Genomic DNA, 23,350 nt, shown 5'->3' on the forward strand with positions numbered 1-23,350 from the left:
GACTCGAGTCAAGTCCACTCTATTTTTACCTAAGCCGGAAGCCGATCCTTGACGTGGCTCGAGCTTTATATATATATATATCAAAGCAAAATAAACCACTGGAATGGTCAAATTCCAACCCATACTATTTTTCTTGAAAAATTCGGTTGGAGCAAGAACAACGACATACGCAGTTTTCACCAACAGCCCAACTACCTTTTTCATAAAACTTACGAAGAAATTGTAATTTTCGAGAAGTAAATTTGCTAGAAGTATGTGTGGTGTCTATCCTTTGACATTAAATATTACAATATCTAGTGGAATTTCCATAATTTACAAGTTTATTGGGAAAATGATGTATTAGAAATGGAAGAAAGGAAAAGAAAATAACAAGTCGGTATATTAGCTTCATTCTCACAGCGGTTCGGGTTTTTTTATCATATTGACCCCTTTGGTTTTGACTTGATCATAACAGTCCTTGGACTCATAATTCTTGATCACATTTGACCCTGCAAGCAACGGTTTACTCTAATCCGATCAGTGATGCTACGAGAGAAGCCAAGGATCTCTGATTTTAACTTGATGCTGCCTAATGAGGGAGCCCACCCCACGCCTGGGGTCTCTGCCATGGCAAAGGCTCACGTTGGTTCATCTGAGGAGGATGTCAGTGACGGATGCTGATCTGACTTTGCCAGAATGCTGATCTGCTACAGCAAAGGCTACGCTTTGACGGATATAATAAACCTAGGGCGTCCACATGTTCTTATCTGGTCATGCCTTTCTGCATTACTAACAGAACCCCGGCAGCTCAAACTTCCAATTCAAGATTCAGAACAAATACAAATTTTACACACATCCTGGCTTGACCTTGCCTCTAATATATAGGCTAACAATAAGAGCATAAAATAAAATTTAAATCCCGTAAAAGTTCTACGTGACAAATCAACCTCCATCAAAGGAGCTTTGTAAATCTAAATTTATGAGTTTAAGAAATATATATTATGTCAAGAAGATGGAAGTGAGGATTTTCTGATGTCAAGGTCGAGCTGGATAGAGAAGAAGAAGGAACCAGCATTTGAGACTGATTCAAAATTCTTAATTGAATTTAATTTTAATGTATTCCAAATAACCTGGAAGTGAATTGTTGGAAGGGCTTGCCTACAAGTTTCATCCGACTTCATCAGAAAGGCATAGCTAGAAATAATATTTTTCAAACTATTAAAATTTAAAAAAAAAATCCTTAAATTAACTCGAGGCACGTCACATTTGTACGAGCCAATACATGTGGGTGGTACTTGTGCAACATACCTTGACATTCATGCACTATTTATTTTTTAGTTTTAAAATTATTTAAAAAAATTAATTTTTTTATTTTTTATTTGTTTTAAATTAATATTTTTTGATATTTTTATATTATTTTAATGCAAAGATATTAAAAATAATTATTTTTATATATTTTTAAATAAAAAATATTTTAAAAAATAATTAAAACTACATTTTCAAACATACAAACAATAAAAATAAAAAAATCTTAGTGGAATGAATTTATAGACTACATGTAATGCTACATTTGGAATTGCTGGTGAGCTAGAAGCGTTGTTTAAAGTCAGCTACATACTCACCTACTAGCATCTCAACTCTAAAACTGGCTTTTTATGATATACGTGATTCATCGTGTTTAAAATTTTTCTCTTGTTGGAAGGAGTGTTATCATTATAGCTTTAATATGTTTTTGATGTTTTGTTATTTTTTTATTTTTTATTTTTTGTCATCTCATTTTTTCTTCTAGCAATTGAATTATTTTTTGTTTTTTTATAGGCATTTGAACTTCATTAAACATGTATATAGAAGAAAAAACATGAAATGCGTGTTCTTCGTAGTACCTGCACTAATGGACTCACATAGATGCAACTTGCATGAGTGTGCTTTAGCTGTGATAATTTAAGAATTATTTTTTTAATTGCTCCAACTCTTTTAATTCTTTTGAAATAATAATGAATGGATTATTTAGCTCATGTGTTCTGGGTAGATCATTTTTTCACATAAAAACTATCTAGATATTACTATTTTTATCTAAAAAAATTTAAATTATAAAGAAATTAATCCATGTGATATGATTATATTGATTAGTATAATGATAACCTAAATGACATGTAAGAATATACTTCTACTCGTGATAAATATCAAATATCTGAGATGAGATTTTTTTCAATAAATACTTAAACAAAAATATATTAGATCGATAACAGGTCATTACGAAGGTGAATTTTTAAAGAACCTAATATTAAAAAATAAAATTAAAAAGATTAATTAAAAAAATAGTCCAAAAAATAATCTAAATCAATTTCGGTTAACTAGTAAGACCCAAGATCTGGGTTACAACATTAAAATAATTCAGTGAGAAGCAAATTAAAATAAATTATAATGTTTAATTTATTTTTTTTAGATTAACATGGGTGTTTCAGGTCAGATTGAATATATTTCGACTAAACTCACGACCCCTGAAATTAATGATCATACAAGTCTCTCGTAACCCTAAGGTTTATGAGACTTGAACTGGTGATTTTTAGGGAGTAAACTCAGAACCTAACCAATTGAACTAAACCCCTCAGGGTTTATAAAATTTAATTCTTAATTAACTTGATATTAAAAAATAAAAAATTCTCATATTAACTCGTGATCCAGGATAATCTCATAAATATTAAATTAAAAAATTTACAAAACTCAATTCCTAATAAATTTGATGTCAAAGAATAAAAATTAAAAATAATATATATATATATCAAAGAGTAAAAATTAAAAATAATATATATATATATGTGAACAGTAAAATCCCATTTTCTTTTAGTTTTTAAATAATGTTAATTAGTGTGTACTAAAGATACGTATACAGCTAGCTAGCGGAATGAGGAAGGAAGGAATACAACAGAAGTACCCAAAACACGGTCGCGTCCCGCATGGACTTTAATCTTAGCTCGGCGATTTGACGAGAGAATAGAAAAATAGAGAGAGACAGCCAATATCAAAATTCATCGGGATCAAAGCAGATTTCGCAAAATCCTTTTATTCTCTCAGAAATTTTTGTAGCATTTTTCGAGGAAAAGCTAGCCAGTAAAAATTTCTCTGCCGCAAACGCCAAAAAGAACCCGGCGGCCTCGAAGGAAGGCCTTGTTCTCATGACCTATTATCTTCCTTTTCTTCACCTTAAATTAAATAAACAAGAATTTTGTGTGGCAAAGCGTTTTTGGTGTAAAAAAAATCAGATTTCATATAGGTAAATAAATACGGGTTTTGTATTTACGTGAAATGTGAAATCTTTCTAGAGTTTTTTTTTCACGGTTTTTTTTTTAAATAAACAAAGGAACACAATTCAAAAATAACATATTTTTTTTTAGATATACAGAACATACTCATACTTGTCATAGATATTATCTGCGATTTCATTTGAATTTTAATATTGATATTTTCTCTCACTCTCTTGTTTTTCTTCTTTCTTTCTATCAATAGCCACGGCCTCTCCTCTCTTGTTTGCCGTCTAAAACCTTCTCTTTTTTCTCCTTTTCCACTGCTGAAAACACTCACAGCAGCGCTAAACCACCCATCTCCCTCTCTCTACCCGAACCGACTCTTTATTTTTTTGTATTTAAAGGTTTATTGAACACTTTACCTTAATTAACTTAGTGTTATTTGTGTTTAATACATGTTAATTTGATTTTTATTGAATGTTCAGGTTTTGACTTAAAAATTATATTAACTATATGTAATTTAAATTGCTAATTGGATATACATATGTTTTTTGTTAAATAGTTAATTATTTTAGTTTATTATTTGCTGTAAATTAACAAATCTATATGTTTGAGTGGTGTTGATTTTGTGTTGAATTATGAGAATAACTATTATGTAAAGATATCAATGAAATGAGATTTATTGTTATCAATACTACGCTAAATTTATGTTTTGATTGATTTCAATGATCAAAGAGATTGAAAATATTAAAATAGTATTAGTGGGAGATGAAATTACTTGGTAGGTGTTGGGATGCTGATTTGTCTACTAATATCATGCCGTGTTCACACGTGTTTTAGAGCTATTCATAAGCAATCCAAGTCCATCCATTGGCTGATATAGTCTCCCATGCCTACATGGATATTACAAACTTGTTCTTGAATTGGGGTGATGCAACAAACTTGTACATAAATGTTTCAAGTTTTTTTACGAGTCTAGGTAATTATTATGTATAGATATATATTATTATATGTTATAAAAATTATAAATAGATGTATAATTAGTTTAATTTTAATAAAACATCATATTATATTAATCATTAATTTAAATTTATTATTTATGATTGAATGTATTATGTATTGACGATGCGAATTGTGTTTTAATCTTAAAAAACTAGTTATTTAAATACTATAAATTACTGTCTTTTTATAATAAATAGTTAATGGTGGGAAAGACTATCCAGTTAGAGGTCGTATTTAAAACACACGACTAATAATTGACAAATGTCGTATACCAATTACTAATACTATATGCTATTTACTAGATACCTAAATATTTTTTCACTTATATTATTTTACTAAAAATATTTTTTAACTGCGATAAAGTTAACAAAAACACTCGACTTTCGACGTTCTGATGTACATCTTTTGAATCATTCCATCTGTGCAGGAATTTCCATAATTCCCTTTCCCTGCCATCTGATCCCATCATCATCATACTGGACCAGGGAGGACGAAAACAAATTTCATAGGGTCTCCTATGTCTGCACAGGCCCTGCTACACACGCCCCTCTGCAGCCTCTGCCCTCCCGCGTGCTCCTTGGTCCAACATCTTTTCTTCCTTTGTCATTCATGCTCTTTTTTCGACCTATTTTCTCTTTTATTTTATTGCAACATGGGCCAACTTGGTGCTCCAATAAATACATCATTTATGATTTTTCGTCCCAAATGCTTTAATTAACTTCATTTTTTTAATTTTTTTTTAATGGATTTATGTTCATCTAGGGATTTTTTTTGAATGTTAAAAGGTGATTAGAAGGAAGAGCAACGAAAACATGTACATGATGTACCATTCATCAATCAACTTAAAGCCAAGACGTCCTTTTGTAGTGGTGCTTTCTCAATTTAAATCCTATATCTTAATTAAATCCCATTAATGGCACGCACCCACTCATAAAAAAAAAAAAAATGTGACGCACCACAGTTGACACCGTAGCTCCAGAACCGGAGTCAGTACACGCTTTTGGTTCGAGAACAGTGAGCGAGAGCGTGAATGCCAGGCGTCATGGGGAGGGTAAGGGTGGCATTCGAAAGTAGGTGCAAAGAAAACGAAAGAAATAACAAATGAGAGTGGGTCTCAGTTTTAAGTGCGCGTATCCCAAAGATAGTAATGATAATTCCCTTTGACTTGTCAGACAGATATATTTGGATGGTCTTTGGAGTTTTTTTTTTTCACCACTGTTACTCTAGTAGCTGCTAGCCTTGTACTGGTCCGTGATTGAGATGGCGTTGAAATAATTTTTTTAATTTTTAATAGTAGTGTATTAAAATAATTAAAACTATTTTTTTTAAAAAAATAAATCTTAATAATAATTTTCTATTCTATTTTTTTTTCAAATAAAAGCCATCAATATTCTATTTTAAGGTGCCTGCGGTCAGCACGTCTCAGATCCTAGTTAGTTATAGCTTTTTATTTTTATGTTTTTAAATAATATTATTTTTTAAAATTATTTTATTATATTGAAATAAAAATAATTATTATTTGAGAGTGTATATCATCCCAATTTAAAATGATACCGTTTACTACACGTCTACACCCAAGCGATTCCTTCCCAGTCAAAGGGACCATAAAACCGTGAAGAGGAGTCAGAATCACAACTTTTCCTGCATGTCTCTGAAATAATCCATCCACTGAGCAAGGGGATGCCCATAAAAAAACCACGCCAGCTGATAATTCGAGACCACAGCAGCCAATCCCCATGGCTGTGGAGGAGGGTATGTGGCACGATCTCTTGGCAGATGCTACAAAAGGAATGCACGTTTACTTGCTGATCATCTAACCCAGAGCGAGAGCCAAAAAAATCTCTAGTTTGTAGTTTTCCTAAAGCTGCTAACCAAACAAATGCTCACACCTTTGGCAAAACCAAAGATTTCCGAACAAATTAATCTACTACACAGCAAAACCAAAAGTCCAAGACAAAGTAACATGACTTGACAGAGGAGTTTCCAGTTGCATCATGAATCCAAAGCCATACATCATCGGTATCTTGACAGAGAAGCACACTGGAAATTAAGTTCAGTGAGGCTGTTTCTTGAACCAGTTCCCAAACCTACAACTGTACTATCCACTTAAACTTCCATGTCCATGCAGAGGCATGCCATTCACCCATTTCTAGCACTTTGCCCTCTTTCTCAGCAACAGTAATATACGGACTTGAGAAAGAAGAACTTATTAATGCAGAGTCGACCTAGTTCTTCTCTTGGGATGAGCAATCAAGCTCTAAACAACATCACAAACCTTTTTTGTTTCCACTTCTCCACTCCGAGGAAACCTTCTTTGTAAAGGAGCCAGTTTCTTTGCCAATCCATTTGGCATTTTAGACAAAAAAAAAAAAAAAGGAAAGAAAGGTGACAAACAAGATACAGGAGAGCAAACGTTGACAGGTCAAATTCACCCTCCAGGAGAAAGCATCTCCCCTTCCCTTCTCATGATATAAAATATTTAAGTTATTTTTGAAACTGAAAATGTTATTTTAAGAACCAAGTTAGATCAATAAAGTTTATCACGCCCTAAAAAATCATTACTAAACACCCCTAAAACATGGACGGAACAAGAAAAAAAAATAAAAAGGATAAATTAAAAGAATTATTATAAAATAGTTAAAATTCCATTTAATTTACTACTAGAATTATAAATATTTTTTTACAGGGGTTGGGTCCTTCCCGCCCCCCCGACTCGGTTATTGCCTCCAAAATCATTAAAATATTTCTCCATATACCTAAAACTTCATGATATTCTTAATTCGATTCTCTAACAATTGAACCGCCTCTCACGATTGATTCATAGCTCTGGGAGTAATGTAATGTCATAATACATGTGAGATTTCAAGAAAATTAAGATGCATTTTTCTATATATTACAAAAGTATTTCACATGGAAGTCTAGCCATTTGTACGGGTCAATTTGTTGATTTGTTGACTTGTATCAGATAGATGGAGAAACCTAATTTTTCTAATAAAAAGTTGTTTTGGACTTTTTACAAGAGTTTAAAGTTTTAAAATATTTTTATTTGGAAAAGTATTAAGATAATTTTTTTATTTTTTAACAATAATTTTTAATATTATTATATTAAAATAATCTAAAAATATTAAAAAATATTTATTCAAAATAAATAAAAAAATAAAAAAAATTAATTTTTTTAAAATAATTTTAAAACAAAAAAACAAGCAAAGCTTCCAATTAATCCCCAGTCCACTACCCATTCTTCAATCAAGATGATGATTAATTTTTATACTGAAACCAAAAATAAAAACAAATGTGAAATAAAGAGGAATAATTTTGAGTTATGATATTGAAAGTATTTTAAAAATATGTTTTATTTAAAAAATTTTAAATTGATATATTTTTAGTTTTTTTAATGATTTTTATTTGTTGATGTAATTTTTTTAAATAATATATTTTTAAAAAAAAAATACTAAAACAATATAGACTACAATATTAAATACATATTAAATAAAAAAAATATTTGTAGTCGGCACCCTTCAACTAATCGAAAAGCTAAGATGGGCCCTCACAGGACTACAAAGACCTCACCACAAGAAAAATACAAGTTTTGTTAAGCAAGTCCAAAACGTGATTGATTTGATTTTTTAAAGACTTGGAATTTCTGAACTCCTAATTCCCCAATTCCATGTACGGAAATCCGCTTTTCCGACCTGTCCTCTTGGAACCCTCCTGACAACCACGAAATGGACGGTATGGATTCAATAGAATACTTAATAATGTGGCTCCCGCTCTTTCACCATTGATTTGCGTGCCCCTGGAGTTGACTTTATTGAAAAGGTTTGGCGTGAAAGTTAAAAATCGCGTTTTTTTTTTTTTTTATAAATATTGTTCTGAATAAATTGTATTTTTTAAAATTTTGATTTTTTTTTTAAATTTAAAAAATATTATTTTAATATATTTTCAAGTAAAATATAATTTAAATAATATATATATATATATATATAACTTAGTTTAAAATTTATGATAGCAATTGTTATTTAAATTATATTTTACTTGAAAATATATTAAAATAATATTTTTTAAATTTAAAAAAAAAATCAAAATATATATATATATATATATATCAGATTGAGATCCACATAGGAAGCTGTAGTAAGTTTAATTTTTGTTAACCTCTTTGTTTAAGACTTTAAATAAATGAGACTCTATCTTAATGCAAATGCAAATGCAAATGAATTGAGTGTATATATGATAGTGTAATTATAGAAGCAGTTAGGTCCCTTTTCACATAAAATAATCACCCTTTTCGTTATTGTGAAAAGCAAAAAGGGGTAAAAAAGTCTCAAGGGAAAGGGGGTGCCTCGCAATACAGTACAGCCAAATGGGGCGCCTGAGGCAAAGACTGCTTTGTTTTGGAAACAAGAAAATAATAATAGGTGACGGTCATGACGACGTTGGCGTATTGTACTGTACAGGAAAGGGGAATTTATTTCTTTTCATTTTACTCATTTATTATTCCTTAGCATATTTATTTCCTTCCACATGGATGCATAAGGTGACTGCCAAGTTTACTTGGTAGAATTATTTCACGCGTTGTGATGCATGAAAAATTTTAAGATTAATTTTTATTTCAAACTATATTAAAATAAAAATATATTTCTTGTATTATTACTTCATTCACATGAAAAAGAGATTTAACAATAATTACTATAACGAGTTTCTTTATCCGATAATAATAAATATTTTTAAATTATTTGACGCACCAATCAAGGTTGAAAATTTAAGAGAATAAAACTTTAATAACGTGCTCCTCGAATATTTGTATCTCATTTCAATATCACGGATAAATACAACGAAGAATCAGATCATTTTTGCATTCTAGTGCTTGGCCTAGCGGTGGAAGGGGCTTGTCTCCTTCCACTGCACCTGGGTTCGAGTTCTGGATTACATGCTTGTCGTCCCCGTGGTGCCTTACATGTCTATTGGGTTTGCGGGGTATTCAGCGGGCCGTGAGAATTAGTCGTGGTGTGGGCAAGCTAACCCGGACACCCTACATAAATCAAATAAATAAAAAATCAGATCATTTCCATGTAATTTCTAACCAATCATTGGAGCTGTGTAATTCTGAAGGGTGTGTGTATCTAGTTCGACTTGCAGTTTAACTATTTTTTAAAAATTTAAAAATTATGTTATTTAAAATTATTTTAATAAATTAATATAAAAAATAAATTTAAAAAATAAAAATACTATTTTAATATTTTTTCAAATAAAATTTACTTCATGACACGCTCGAAAAAGTATAATAAAAACACACGTATTAGTGGAGAGAACAAAGGTCAAAGCGAAGCAGTTGGCTGGTGCCGCGCGTGTGGAGTTGGTTACTATTATATGTTATTGGTAGTACTGCTATTACATAGGTGTGCTGATTTTCGGTGAAGATCAGAAATTCGTGATCATCAGATCAGATTTCCTTCATTTATTTTAACACACACTCTCTCTCTCTCTCTGTGCTGCGTCAGTTGAATTATTTAGAGGTTATTTTTTCTTAAAATATATTAAAATAATATATTTATTTTTATCTCTAATATTAAAAAATAATTTAAAATAAAAAACTCAAATCGAAAAGAAGAAGAAGTTAAAACTCAATACAAAACACCCGAAAAAAGCCAGCAGTCAGGTATTATCAGTCCTTCTTAAGGAATTTACAGCCTCGTCTATTCCTTTTCGCGTGATCCTTCTCTCTCTCTCTTAAAGCCTGTTTTATCTACCTTCATTGTTAAGAATCTACGCTCATGAGTGAGTATACATGTGTAAGTTTGTTTTAAGCCTCTGTGACCTGTGCATATTGCTCCTTTATACCTGGACACTTCCAGCAAGATTGAAAGAAAGAAAAGAAAGAAACAACTCCTTTTGAGAAGACAAACCAAAGGGGGTGAAAAAGGAGAAATTTTTAAGAGAGCCCGGCTGGTGGAACCTTGTCTAGAAGAGGAAAAGAACTTATTTTTTTTTGGGATACCCATTTAGATTCTGAAGAAATGGGTAGTTGTGGAAGGAGTGGGGCTGTGAGGCAATATGTAAGATCAAAGGTGCCTCGTTTGAGATGGACTCCTGAGCTACATCGCTGCTTTGTTCATGCGATTGAGAGGCTCGGTGGTCAAGATAGTGAGTACAGTTCTTGTTGGATTATTGCTTCCTTCTGTTTTAGGTTTCTTGGCTCTTCCTTTTTGGCACTTATGTTGACTATGTGCTTATTTTGCTCCTTTCTGTTTCTTTCTTTTTTTCCCGTCTCTTCTTTGCAGAGGCTACGCCTAAACTGGTTCTTCAGCTGATGGATGTGAAAGGACTCACCATTTCACATGTGAAAAGCCATCTCCAGGTTAGTCCTTCTCTTCTCCACGCTACTATAGTTTGGGGTGTATTGTTTTTCTCCTACAACTTCGTTTCAAAATTCTTGTCTTTTGTATCTTCAAGCACCCTTTGTTTTACTGGTTTGCTTACATTTGCTTTCTTTGTCTTGATCAGATGTATAGAAGCATGAGGAGTGACCTGAGGGGACAAGGTATCCAAAGCTTTTTATTTTCCACCCTCTTTGTTTGATGAGTACACATTAATAGTTCTGGCTCTCTATCCCTCAACTATCACATACAGGCCCAGGAATCCCAAAACTTCAAATTTTCTAACCTTCAAGCTCTGTCATCCATCATTGTCTGGGTCTGTACATGCATTGATTTCAGACTCTCTATTATACTTTCCTCTAGTGGTTCTTATCAACTACTCAAAGTCAAGAATTGTGAAATTCACATGTGAACATACGTTTTGGAAATGGGTAGTTGCTTCCCTTCATTTATTACCTGTCTTTTCTGTTAGAGTTGATGCCAAAAGCGTTGAGAACAAAATAAGCCTCGTTTCTCTTGCAAATCTTCTAATATTAGCATTTCTGATGAAACTCACAGTATCACTTGCATCGCATTCCTGCTTTTATAAGTTACAGTCCCCATTTGTTTTGCTTTACTCTTTTTTTTTCAATTATAAAAGAGCCAAATTTGATGGAATTGACATCTTTTTGTATGCGTTTGGGTTTATGTTGCTGGGTTGGTCGCTTTGAACAGACAGTAGCTCCACCCAACAAAAGAGACGATCTTTTGATGACCACGATGAGTGTGTTGAAGACGTAAAACCCATTGAAGAATCAGATTCTCACTTGATGTACAGGCCTTTCTCTTCAAAAAGGTAGGCTTAGCTTTATCCTTATGGTTTCAGACGCACATATCAAAAAGAAAAGTAGATATATTCATGTAGAAACAAACAAAAAAAGATTAGCAATATTGCATGATCTTTTCCTTTCAGCCCTTTACTTTTTCTTCTTTTCAAGCTCCTTTTTGTTTAAATTCTCTTTTCTACAGGGCCAGAATCGAGACCAGGAGTTCAATATCTGAGGAGAACCTGCAATGCAGTCAAGGAATATGTGAAACAGTCTCGAATCCGTACTCTTTTGATGATTATAGGGGAATAATGGAGGAAGGTAACGGAGGTGGTTTCAAATGGGAGCAAGCCCATTCTAAGCCTCAATCGACAGCCTTCTCCCTATCACTTGACCTGTATTACTTCAACACTTCGAAACGTGAAGCGGAAGGATCTGACCTCGTCAAGGTAGAAAATTTAAACCAAGCTCTCTCTCTCTATTTCTTTTGCCAGCCTTTCTAATGGGGTTGAGTGTAACGTTGGTTTTTGGTTTCATCTTTTCAAGTCTGCTGACTTCTGTATGGTGGCCTCTTTTTAGTTTCCATAGAAATAGATATGCGTAGGGCTTTATGACCAGTGGTAGGCTGGAATATCCGGGCGTTTTTTGGTCAACTTACGTCATCTCTAGAGCCCTACAGTGTTCTCATTGCTGTAATTCAGGTGAAAAACGGAAAGTGTGCAGTAGTATCTCATGCTAGTGCAAAGTCTTTGGACTGGTACACTGTACAGTATCTAATTGGGCGATATTTTATTATTACCTTAGGGACCGGCTGAGTGGAACTTACTTTACTGTGTGATATATATTTTTTAAAATATTTTTATTTAAAAATATATTAAAATAATATTTTTAAAAGTTATTTTCAATATTAACACATTAAAATATTTCAAAACACAACAAAAATTAATTTTTAAAAAATAAATTTAAATTTTTCCAAGAATAGTTTTTAAATGTAAAAATAAACAAGTTGTTATCGGATTAAAACCGCCCTTGTTAGCCTGTCTGGTTCTCTAGATGGTGGTAAGTGACCAGCAACTCCGCAGCCTGCTTTGCTTGTTCAGTTCTTTTAAACTGTGGGGATTTTAGAATGGACTTGTATTCAAGCTCCATTTCGAGATTTGATTTGAAGAGTTTTCTTTGCTAGGTTCTGGGGTAAACATGCAGGATAATCTTTGTGTTACTGCAATCTTGACGTACTGGGGTGCACTGTCACTCTGATAAACGGGGTCGCCTCGAGGGTAAAAGGGAGGGGATTGAAAATATCCGTCTAGTGCACTGGAGAAACATGAATTCTTAGAGCCAGTACAAGCAGTGGCAGGATTGCCGGTACTGAATCGAAGGACTGCCCCCCATATGATATGGCTTGATTGTAATACGGCCACAATATTTGTTCCTTATTCCGTGTCAATTAATTATCAGGATAAGTAGAGAGGAATGCCCACCACCTGTATGAAATGAGAGATTCCGGTGACAGCTGCAATGGCTGTTTTTTCTCTTAGGTCTCATATTTGCTACTCAATAGCATTGATAAATGTTGTCCTATCTTTCCATTGCATTTTGGTGTCAGTAATGCAGCAAACTATAGATGACAGGTTTTTTTTTTTCCTTCCATAGATTGCCGAGCTAGAGGATAGAATGTGCAAACCAGGAAAGGTGTACAAATCCGAGGTTACTGAAAGTGAAAGAGCAGAAGATGAAGAACCTGGTGTTTGCGAATTGTCACTTGCACTCTCCCTGCCTCATCCTTCCTCACAGAGAAGCAATGCGTCATCGACGAGTGAGATCAGCGAGACATTCTCATCATACTCCAGGTCTAACTTAAAAGATTGTTCTGGCTTTTCTACTGGAAAACGGGACATTAACTTAGATTTGTCTATTAATCTTTGTGGTGCCTAATCAATATTTGAAAAGGAAGTCTGTTCTCTAGAAATTAAATATTCTAGCGCTCATTTTCCACAGAGATATCTCCGTTCCCCTTCTTTATTCTTAGCGTTCGTTAATTTCATTTTGATTTAATTGTTGAGTTCATAGAAGATATACGTGCAAAATGGTCGCGTAGTGTTCATGTTTACCAGTATTTACGAGCAACCTTGGAGGCTTATTTCTTAGAAAATTACCATGTTGTGAACAAGAAATCATGATGCTCGTGGGCTCTGTAGGAGTTGCTGGCAAGAGGAATTAGTACAGGATAGGGCTTTGGTTTGTGCTCTCCCCATGTTTTCAATTGCGTGTGGTTAAGTTAAGAATCACCGGTTTAATAAAGGACAAAAATTTAATTATTTTTTAGGGAACATAAAGGTGGAAAATGACGTCGATTATTGTCCACGTTTTTATTGCGGTAAAACATTTTTAGAATGTAAACAAATAATTTCTTGATGGTCATAATTTTCTTTTTGTTAGTATAATAATTTAAACTTAAAAATCTTGATGTTACTATTTTTTTATTCTAAATTTTAAATTAAATTATATAAAAATTACTCTAGATCTAAAGAAAAAATTTGAATAAAAAAATAAAACAATGTTTATCAAGATTAAGATTAACTTGTAAAACCTGCATTTTAAGTTCAGTTATATATTTTATAAAGTTAAATTAATTTTTTTATATTATAATATTATAAAAATACAAAAAAATAACTCATAATCAACTATATGAAATAATAAAATTAATTAATTTTCAAAGTATAACTTAATTAATCAACGTATAACTTAATTAATTAAATTTTAAATTTAATTTTTAAAAATTATCAGTCTAAAGTTTTACAAATTTTAATTTTAAAATTACTGGAAATTCACATCACCATGTTAACTTGAAATTCATCACCATGTGCATAAACTAGATGAACACTTTAGCTAATAATAATAAAAAAATAATTAAAAACACTATATTGTCTGTATTAAAAAAGTAGAGCTGCGTGGGCTGCTCACTTAGGCTTGCATTTTTTTCTGCTTTTAAAATGGGCATGGCCCCCAAGTTTTGAACCGTGACCTCGATGTCTTTTCATGTTTTAACGACCAAGCTATAAGCCTATAACGTAAGGCTTCTAACGAAATAAGTAAAAGGATATATTATATTAATTTATTGTTTATATGAACGGGTAAATCCGCCGTACTTTTTAATTGTTTTAGCAATAAACCCCTTTAGAAAATTGACACAGTAGAAGGACGCTCATATTAAATAATACTACAACTTAGAATAGGAGTAGGAGGAGGAGGTGTGAATTCCTTTGGACTTGGATTCAAGTCTTTTGAATAATAATAATTTAAAAAAAAGGGTCCCGATTGCTAGATAAATCACACTACATGATATAAAATAAATAAATAAACAACGTTATTTTATTTTAATAATTATGTGCCGCTTCTTGTTGTTTTAATTTATTTTCTTGTTTTGTAGTCTTGACCCCCTGCGTAGATTTAATCATGTTTTTTAAACTTGACTTGATGAATTTATTTGAGATTTGACAGCTTGATTAGAACTTGACTAATCCAGGAACGAATTTAAATTAGATTTAATTAAAAAAAGAAATTTAATTATAACTCATTGGTTATTTATTTTATTAAAAAATAAAAAGAAAAATCAGTGATAGGTATTAAATAATTTATCTAAAAGCATGAAATCAACACATTAATTTCACAATTTATTTGAACAAAACAGTCACCTAACAAAGGTGTATGTGCGGCTCCATGGGTCATTTTTCTATTCAATGGGAGCAGCGATAAGGGACAGAGTGCTTCAAAAATTATCCAGATGTGGATCTTCAAAGTTTTGCATTATTACCATCACCCACAGCTTAGTTTTTGAACAATAAAATTACCATCTTGAATTGTGATCATAAAATAAGAAAGTAAAAATTGTTTTTGAAAGTGTCATAAAATAAGAAAGTAAAAATTGTTTTTTTATTTTTCAAATTTATTTTTAACACCAATATATTAAAATAAAAAAACATAAAATATCGTTTAAAATTTAATTTCTTTTTAATTTTCTTGATTTTATTGAAAACACGATCAAACTACATTTTTAAATGCACTTGTTCTAAGCGGGTAAGTCATACTTGAGTATTGAATATTTTTTATTCTTCAAAAAAAAAAAACTAAATTTATCTAATGAAATTAGCAGAATCCAGGTGATCATGCCATAGCTATGGATGGAATAATTTTCCACTTGTAAATGCCATTAATTCAAGCGGAAAAGGAGAGCATGAATTAATATGAACAAGTGTTCCAGAGATGCGCACTGTTTTAGACTTTAGTGCCGGGAGAAATCCCCTAATTTGGAACGGCGATCAAAACAAGAAAGGAGGACAGCAAGGGACACCGTTATTAGAGATAGACGGACCCACATTATCCAATCCAAAGCTGTTTTGATTTCCTCACCACATATCCCTCGTCTTTACGCTCACAAGGAGCTCAAATGTAATTAAACCGTGCTACTTGATGAATCAAGTTACTTGATTATTAAGCTTCCAAACAATCCCCATCAGTTTCACCACTCGCTTCCCTGCCATCTCCGCCACCATGTTGTCTGAATCCACCGTGCCCCGTGCCGTACTCGTCTTCGCTTCCATTTCCGTCTTCATTTTGCTCCTCTACGGCGCTTCTGATTCTCCACGCGTCCACTCTTCCTCCTCCGGTTACCCCTTTAACATCTTCCCTTCTCGCCTCGGCGGCAGCGATTCTAAAATCCCAGTGAGTGAATAATAATAATAATAATAATGGGGAAATCACTATTCACCGCATTTTAGCACAAATCAAATGACTGACGGCGCATTTTAGCTCAGCAACATATTTATTTGCATTGGATTGATGGATTATTGAATGTGATTGATTATGTAGATTAATGGTGGTGGTGATTATAATAAGCTGGAGAAAGTTCTGAAAGAAGCTGCAATGGAAGATAAGACAGTAATAATTGCTACATTAAATGAGGCATGGGCAGCTCCAAATACAGTTATTGATTTATTCCTTGAAAGCTTTAGAATTGGTCAGGGAACGCGCAGGCTCTTGGATCATCTGGTGATTGTTGCTTTGGATGAAAAGGCGTACAGGCGGTGTATGGAATTACATACGCATTGCTTTGCTCTTGTTACTCAAGGACTTGACTTTCATGACGAGGCTTATTTTATGACCCATTTCTATTTGGAGATGATGTGGAGACGCATTGATTTCTTGCGCTCTCTTCTTGAAATGGGGTATAACTTTGTTTTCACGGTAATTATTATTATTATTATTTAATCTCTTAATTTTGCTCGAGGCTGTGATTTTCTTGCTTGTGCAAATTCATCTTCTCTGAGAATTGAGATGGATCGTTGTTTTACTTTACTGCTGTTGAAGCAAATTAGTTCTGTGCTGAAATAGGTGTGCAGTCATCGTGTAGTTAATTGGTTTTTGAACAAGGAAATGTCTGTGCACTGCTTACTTGGAGAGTTTACTGAAACTAGTTTTAAGGTTTTAGAAGTTATTTGGGCTGTCCGAGGTGTCTTGGCACCCTTTTTTTCAATAGTAGAAGAAAGGAATAAGATGGATGGTGTGATGCTGCAAAACTTTTCTATGTTACATTGTGAAATGCAACACTTTTTTTTTTTTCTTCAATCATAAAAGGTTGGTTTTTGTTTAATTATTTAGCTCAAACTCTTTAAATAGGCTGATAAGATTGTAAGAGAACAGTGCCCTCTAGGATGCTTAAATTATGACTGTATTTTTGGCACCCTCGTACCCCCCCTCCCCCCCAACCAAAAAGAAAAAAAGAAAAAAGAGTCTGTTATTATGGTTGAACTGTACTTTTGTGTTTCTCAAAATAGAATGGCATTTCCTGTATTTTTTTTTCTTCAATCTAGGTATGCAGATACTCATTTCTGAATGCATATTCATGTCTCATCCTAGTCTGGTCATCCTTTCCTAATTATTCTACTGCACATTCAAAGTGTTTGGTTGGTTTCCTCCAGGATGCTGATATCATGTGGTTCAGGGACCCCTTTCCACGGTTTTTTCTGGATGCTGATTTCCAGATTGCGTGCGATCATTTCTCAGGCAACTCCAGTGACATGCGAAACAGACCCAATGGAGGCTTTAACTATGTAAAGTCCAACAAACGCTCAATAGAATTTTACAAGTTCTGGTATTCTTCACGGGAGATCTATCCTGGATACCATGATCAGGATGTCCTTAATTTTATCAAATTTGATCCTTTCATTGAGGACCTTGGATTGAAGATGAGATTCTTGGACACTGCTTTCTTTGGGGGCCTTTGCGAACCTAGCAAGGATTTGAATTTAGTTTGTACAATGCATGCAAATTGCTGTTATGGTTTGGATAGCAAGCTTCATGATCTTAGAATTATGCTTCAGGATTGGAAAACTTTTTTATCTCTGCCACCAACCTTGATACGATCACTTTCTGTGTCTTGGAGGGTACCACAGAACTGCAGGTGAGTAGACCGGACTTTGCCTGTCTGAATTTGACCTTTTAGCATCCCCTTGATGGACTTTTTTTTGTCAATTAATTGCATACAGTCTTAATTATGTACATCAACATGATTCTCCGGAAAAAAGTGTTCAACAAACTTTGGGACATTGAACTGCGTGGGATACTTTGAGAAACACTTCCCCTTCGCTAGCAGAATGAGAAGGTAAGGTTTCTTTTTTTAATGCATCAAGTATTGTCTTACACATGTGTTCCTGTGTTTTGTATGTTACATAGTTGGGTGATAAAGCATCGAAATAGCTGAAAGGAAGTATAGAAGAGATGCATCAAAGAGAAAGAGAGAAAATGGGCCCTACCTGAATCTCGATAACGAAAGAAGACTCTGCAGAATTTTTGAGGTTGATAGCATAATGCATAATCGCTTTAAGGCTTTGGAATTCCTGTCAAAAAGGCATCCTGAAGCACAGATAGTGGGATTATCATCCAAGTCTCACCTGGCATTTCTTGTAAACCTCCCCATCTAATCATCTACTTTTCATCAGCGCCAGCCTACTGATATCTGTTCAAAGTTTACTAGGCTGGTATATACTTCAAATAAATAGCCAACAGACATTTCATTGCCATACACCATGTATTATGCCATGAATTCAACAGAAAATTGATAATTGCTTTCTGTTGACAACAAAAGACTGATCCATGATTCCACTATCCCTATACCGCAATGAGAGATCTTCTGTTGCCCATTTCTTGTCTTCAGCATCCAAAATCAAATGAGGAGTAAACAACAAACTGTTAGTGGGCCAACATGAACTAGGCGTAACAGCATCTCCCTCAAATTCTTTATCTTAAAACCAATCTATGTCACGAAATCTTCCTACCCAGTATGGCATGCTCCCTAGCAATGAGAATTATCAACAACTTTTATCCTCCTCGATCACCTAATATCCTTTGCCATCTCCCAACTCCCTAGCAATGAGAATTATCAACAACTGTTATCCTCCACGATCACCTATCCTTTGCCATCTCCCGAAAGGCGATCCGTTTAAAACATTCAATCTCTATGACTATGAAATCTCAACCACCTGCATTGCAATATAATGACATGCAAAATCCAAATTTAATGAAGTCATCCACTAATTAGAATAATCCCAATTTTTCAATTGATGCATTGGCAGAATAGGAAATCATGGATCGTAAATATAAATGCATGTTTAAACTCTCTTTATCTTTACGATCTAAAGGAGATCCATGTGACTACTTTCTCTTTTAACGGGACTCCAATGACCTTGTTTGTTGCCTCCCTTTTCAACCAGAATTAGAAGGCCCGATCGAATCCTCAAGGCTGTTGTTTTTCCCATCTTCTTATGACCTTTACCATCTTGCTACAGCTCTAGTGAAGGATATGTTGGTTTTCATTTCAATGGTGTGCTGGGGAATCCGTTATTATACAAACATGTTTTCTCGATGGTACTGTTGTAAAAAAAATCAATCAATTATAATATGCACATTATAATGTTTTTATGAATTCATTTGAGTGCCCTTTCAAGAGCATGTAAAAGAAACAAACGATTGTTCTAAATGAGAAATGTTTTTAAGAAAAAAATTGACAAATGGATATATTTTAGAGAATGTGGATAAACTGAAAGTATTAATTTTTTTGGATAAGGTAATATATTAGGATACATTGATGGGTTTCCAAAATAAAAAATAAAAGTAAAGATCTGTACTTCGTCAATCTGTTTGTTTAAGCTCTGAACATTTTTTTATTTTTTTTCACAGAACGATCATTTCCTTTTTAAGAGACAGTAAAGCATTTGGTTTTATAACCTTGTGGCTAAAAAAAATATCCAACTATTTTCCTTGTGCATTGACAGATTTTATGCTGGAGCTGGAAAAACTTTTGATGAAGCTGAACTGGTCAATCTATAAGTTTGTTGTGATAAAATATGCTGCTAAAATGTTGGAAGGAAAGTACCTGTGACTCGTCTTCATTTGAACATTTGGTCCAAGGCAACCAATCTTGTCTTCACTTGTCATCTTCTCCAGTAGATAGGCCTAGGCATGTATAGAACATTGCTTTAATCATTGTTGGCTAGTCTTGTTAATTAGTTTGATGTATTTCCTCGCTTCAGCAGCTATCAGGCTGCGTTTAATTATGTTCTTCATGGTGTTCTGGAAAACTTGCTAGCTAACATTTTTGCTTGAAGTCGAGGTCGATTGATTCTATGCTCCGCGTAAATGATTTGTAGTAAAGCTTTGGAGGGGCAATGGTATTTCCCCCCTGCCTTCTGAAGCTCTGTTTCGGCGAGGTTCTTGCATTTGCGTGTTATATCTTTGCCCTAAAATATGAAAAGAGGGACAAATGATATGGGGGTATGACAGCTCGCTTTCCTTGATTTGTTGAAAGGATTTTCAGCTTCGCGTTGGGCCTGCTGGCAGTTCACAGACAAAGGTTGATTTTCTTCTTCTGCACCCCCATATGGACTCTGGTTTTTATAAGCTTATAATAAACCAAACAAAAATTAGACGGAAAGATGAGGGATTCGGCAGCATGGAGCTAGTGAAAATCTTTTCTTCTGGCTCCCCAAACCTTTATGATCAATTCTAGAGCACATTAAAAAATTCACACATTCGAAGTACGAGCATCCAAGTTGTAATCTTGGATCTAAACTGATATTAAAATGCATTCTTGAAATCAACCAATAAGATGTCTTGAGTTGATCCAATAAAACCACTCATCGTCGAACATGAGATCATTCATCCGGCAGAAATCCCCAGTTCAATCCTTGAATGAATCCCTTGTTCTCTCGCAATCTGAATTGAACCCCAACTGTTTCATCCCAATATATGTGGCTGATTACGGTACATCCAAAGCTCTCAAGAATTAGCTATCTATCGTGAAATCCCGGCAGAAATCTCACGAAACCAAGTAACCAAATCTGCAAATACCATCAACCAAAAAAAAAAAAAAAGCCTCCGGTTGCTTTATACGAAGTCAGTCGTCTGAACTCCGAAGAAAACTTTTGACTATTCAAAAACTAAATGCACAAATGCTTCACAAACCACACCTTCAAGTGAACACGCTACCGGGGGGAGATGGAAGAATACCACCAGATAACGGAGTTGGCTGTAGCAAGGTTCTGAAAATAACTTTCAAATGTAAGGAATACCTGCTGAACCTCGAGAACCAAACAAAGGCTTCGCAGGCAACTTCAAAAAAAAAATAACTGAACCTCGAGAACCAAACAAAGGCTTCACAGGCAACTTCAAAAAAAAGAAAAAAGAAAAATGTAACTAATATTCTATGAGCACACAAGCTTTACCCACAGCCACTACCAGATCCAATTACTCACGACTTGCAAGAACACCCTCATCCCATGTTCAGCACACCCATGCACATGGAGAATTGGCATGGAATTAGATTTCTATACCAAATCACTGTTATTGTAGATCTGTTGAGATTAAAAAGAGTTCCATAGCAAATCGAGTACACGGACCTTGCTCCATCAAAATCAATACAAACGAAGCGATCATATCACCACCCTTCTTGGAAATGGCCAAAACAGACATCACCAGACTTTGAATAGAAGCAACATTTTCCACTGGCCTTTCCCTTCCAAAAGTTTGCAAACCATCTATCCCTGGTATGAAAATAAAACCAGCCCTAGATGTCCAAAGAAACAGAGAAATGCTCAAAAAACAAAGTCTGAATTGCAATAATTTCCACACCAACAATAAAAGGCGCAGCGGCAGTTTAGAAAGTTGAGAACTGGATGTAGAGCAAAAAAATGTACTCCATCCATTTGGTCTTGATTGGAATTATGGGAACCTTTTCTTTCTTTCTTTTTTGCAGGGACATGGACAAGAAGAGGATATAGTGCAGAGAACCTCACCATCCTCAACAATAAAAGGTGAAGTAGCAATTCAGATAAGAGGGCCCTGGACGTAGAGCAAAACAGTGCACTACATCTATGGTGGTCTGATTGAAATTATTGGGCAAATTTTTTTGAGGATATGAATGGGAAGAGGATACAGTGCATAGACCCTCACCACCCCCACCTCCACTCGCACACGCCCACCACGCACAGGCACAAGTGGATATATTGCCTCTTTGTAAAGTAACTTCCTAAAAGATTCCCAACGCAGTCAGAATGTGTACCAAAATCACCACCTCTTAGGACTAAGTTGCACCTAAATATGTATAGTTTAATCTCTGAATGCTTCCGAAAGGTTAATGTTATTGAGCCATCCAAAAATGGAGATTGTAGTGCTAGACAACCACAATATGACCTCAATGCAGTCACTAAGAACGATTCTATCTGAAAAGGACTCAAAGCATGGTGCCCCGTACTATGCTAGAGGATGATGAAGCTGGTCATAGAAAATTACAAATCCTCTTCATTTGAAAGTCATCAGTCAAGTTAGGAGGTGGCTGAGGAAGATGACATGAGACCAACCTTGCCATGTATTACATCATCCCTCCACGATCCCTGGAATTCATCCCCATGGTTGAAGTAGAATGTACCTGGGCCTGATCTCTTACCATAGCACCACATACCATCACACATTCTTCCATCCTCGAGGATCAGATGACCCTGTGTAAATTTAACTTAAGCAAGTGGGCTCTGAGTTCTTCTACTACAGATGAAACAAACATCACCAATTCTCTGAACAATTCAGGGCTATCAGTACCTTCCCTTCTGGAAGACCTCCTTGGCACCAATCTCTGTATACAGCTCCCCTGTACTGCATCTCCATGATAGGAATCCACTTCGTTAGTGAATTTCGCTCAGCTCCCTGTGTGAAAATCAGACAATCAGATCAGAAATAGATCAAATAATCTCAATGATCTAGAGGAAAGTTTCAAGATTACCAGAAAGACAGAGGAAGAGCTAAAATTCTTCAGGTTCATGGTTGCCTGTAAATATCTAAGTGAAATTATCGTTTCCGCGTCAACCACACATCCCAATTTACAACTAGCATTTTTAGACGATAAGTTTGACAAGATACTGGACAGGATTTTCCATTTAAAATTAAAGTTGGCCACTCCAACAATTAACCAACACAAGCAGAATGTCTTGTTTCAAACAAATAGCTTTTCAGAAAATAAGAACCCAAAACTCGACTTGCATTCTTTAACCTGTTTTCATGAGATGAAGGTTACCAGCATAGATGCAGAACAAACAGAAAGAATTCCTTACTTCTTAGGCACTTCAGCATCTTCACCCTTTAACGTGTAGATACATTATTAAAAATCGCTTCATTGCTTAGTTTTAGCATATAAAACAATTTAATCAGACTAACAGCAGCCCCGAACATATGAGAGTGATAGTTAAGGAATGTACAAACAAGGATAATAGCCTTTGAACAAAACTTTACAAGCTGCGAAACTTCCATAACCCTTGGATTATTCTTTATTTGTTTTGTGCTGCAAAAGAAGAAAAGAAAAGAAAAGAAGAAAAAGAAAAGCAGTACCAGCATAAGA

The 23,350-nt window shown here is 34.2% G+C and overlaps 2 protein-coding genes and 1 pseudogene across 5 annotated transcripts; 2 read left to right on the forward strand and 1 right to left on the reverse strand.

Annotated features, from left to right (window-relative positions):
- The first annotated feature begins 9,886 nt into the window (after positions 1–9,886).
- Positions 9,887–13,476, forward strand: LOC105126019 (putative Myb family transcription factor At1g14600). The gene is made up of 6 exons (XM_011026731.1): positions 9,887–10,370; positions 10,508–10,584; positions 10,731–10,767; positions 11,318–11,438; positions 11,612–11,858; positions 13,063–13,476. The coding sequence occupies exons 1-6, from the start codon at positions 10,244–10,246 to the stop codon at positions 13,342–13,344; spliced, it is 891 nt and encodes a 296-aa protein (XP_011025033.1). The 5' UTR covers positions 9,887–10,243; the 3' UTR covers positions 13,345–13,476.
- Positions 13,477–15,796: 2,320 nt separating this feature from the next.
- On the forward strand, positions 15,797–20,820 carry LOC105126060 (uncharacterized protein At4g15970-like). Of its 4 annotated transcripts, none has more exons than XR_842345.1 (5): positions 15,797–16,131; positions 16,279–16,653; positions 17,388–17,869; positions 17,955–18,070; positions 19,740–20,820. XR_842345.1 is itself a non-coding variant. In XM_011026784.1 (4 exons), exons 1-4 carry the CDS (start codon positions 15,961–15,963, stop codon positions 18,016–18,018), a joined length of 1,092 nt encoding a protein of 363 aa, XP_011025086.1. In that variant the 5' UTR covers positions 15,797–15,960; the 3' UTR covers positions 18,019–18,542. The 4 variants fall into 4 exon arrangements, 1 of the variants encoding a protein (XP_011025086.1); XR_842344.1 differs by lacking the exon at positions 19,740–20,820 and adding an exon at positions 19,179–19,494; XR_842346.1 differs by lacking the exon at positions 19,740–20,820 and adding an exon at positions 18,142–18,542.
- A 49-nt stretch (positions 20,821–20,869) lies between these two features.
- On the reverse strand, positions 20,870–22,819 carry LOC105126054 (protein ACCUMULATION AND REPLICATION OF CHLOROPLASTS 3-like; annotated as a pseudogene).
- Between the last annotated feature and the right edge of the window lie 531 nt (positions 22,820–23,350).

The sequence above is a fragment of the Populus euphratica genome, unplaced genomic scaffold (assembly GCF_000495115.2).
Source record: "Populus euphratica unplaced genomic scaffold, PopEup_1.0 scaffold1.1, whole genome shotgun sequence".
Lineage (NCBI taxonomy): Eukaryota > Viridiplantae > Streptophyta > Magnoliopsida > Malpighiales > Salicaceae > Populus > Populus euphratica.

Excerpts from the sequence above, each read along its gene's own strand:
- LOC105126019 (XM_011026731.1), top strand. The coding sequence starts at position 10,244 with ATGGGTAGTTGTGGAAGGAGTGGGGCTGTGAGGCAATATGTAAGATCA. Across the intron at positions 10,768-11,317 it reads GAGTGACCTGAGGGGACAAG|ACAGTAGCTCCACCCAACAA; the intron begins GTATCCAAAGCT and ends CGCTTTGAACAG. Across the intron at positions 11,439-11,611 it reads AGGCCTTTCTCTTCAAAAAG|GGCCAGAATCGAGACCAGGA; the intron begins GTAGGCTTAGCT and ends TCTTTTCTACAG.
- LOC105126060 (XM_011026784.1), top strand. The coding sequence starts at position 15,961 with ATGTTGTCTGAATCCACCGTGCCCCGTGCCGTACTCGTCTTCGCTTCC. Across the intron at positions 16,132-16,278 it reads GCAGCGATTCTAAAATCCCA|ATTAATGGTGGTGGTGATTA; the intron begins GTGAGTGAATAA and ends TTGATTATGTAG. Across the intron at positions 17,870-17,954 it reads AGGGTACCACAGAACTGCAG|TCTTAATTATGTACATCAAC; the intron begins GTGAGTAGACCG and ends AATTGCATACAG.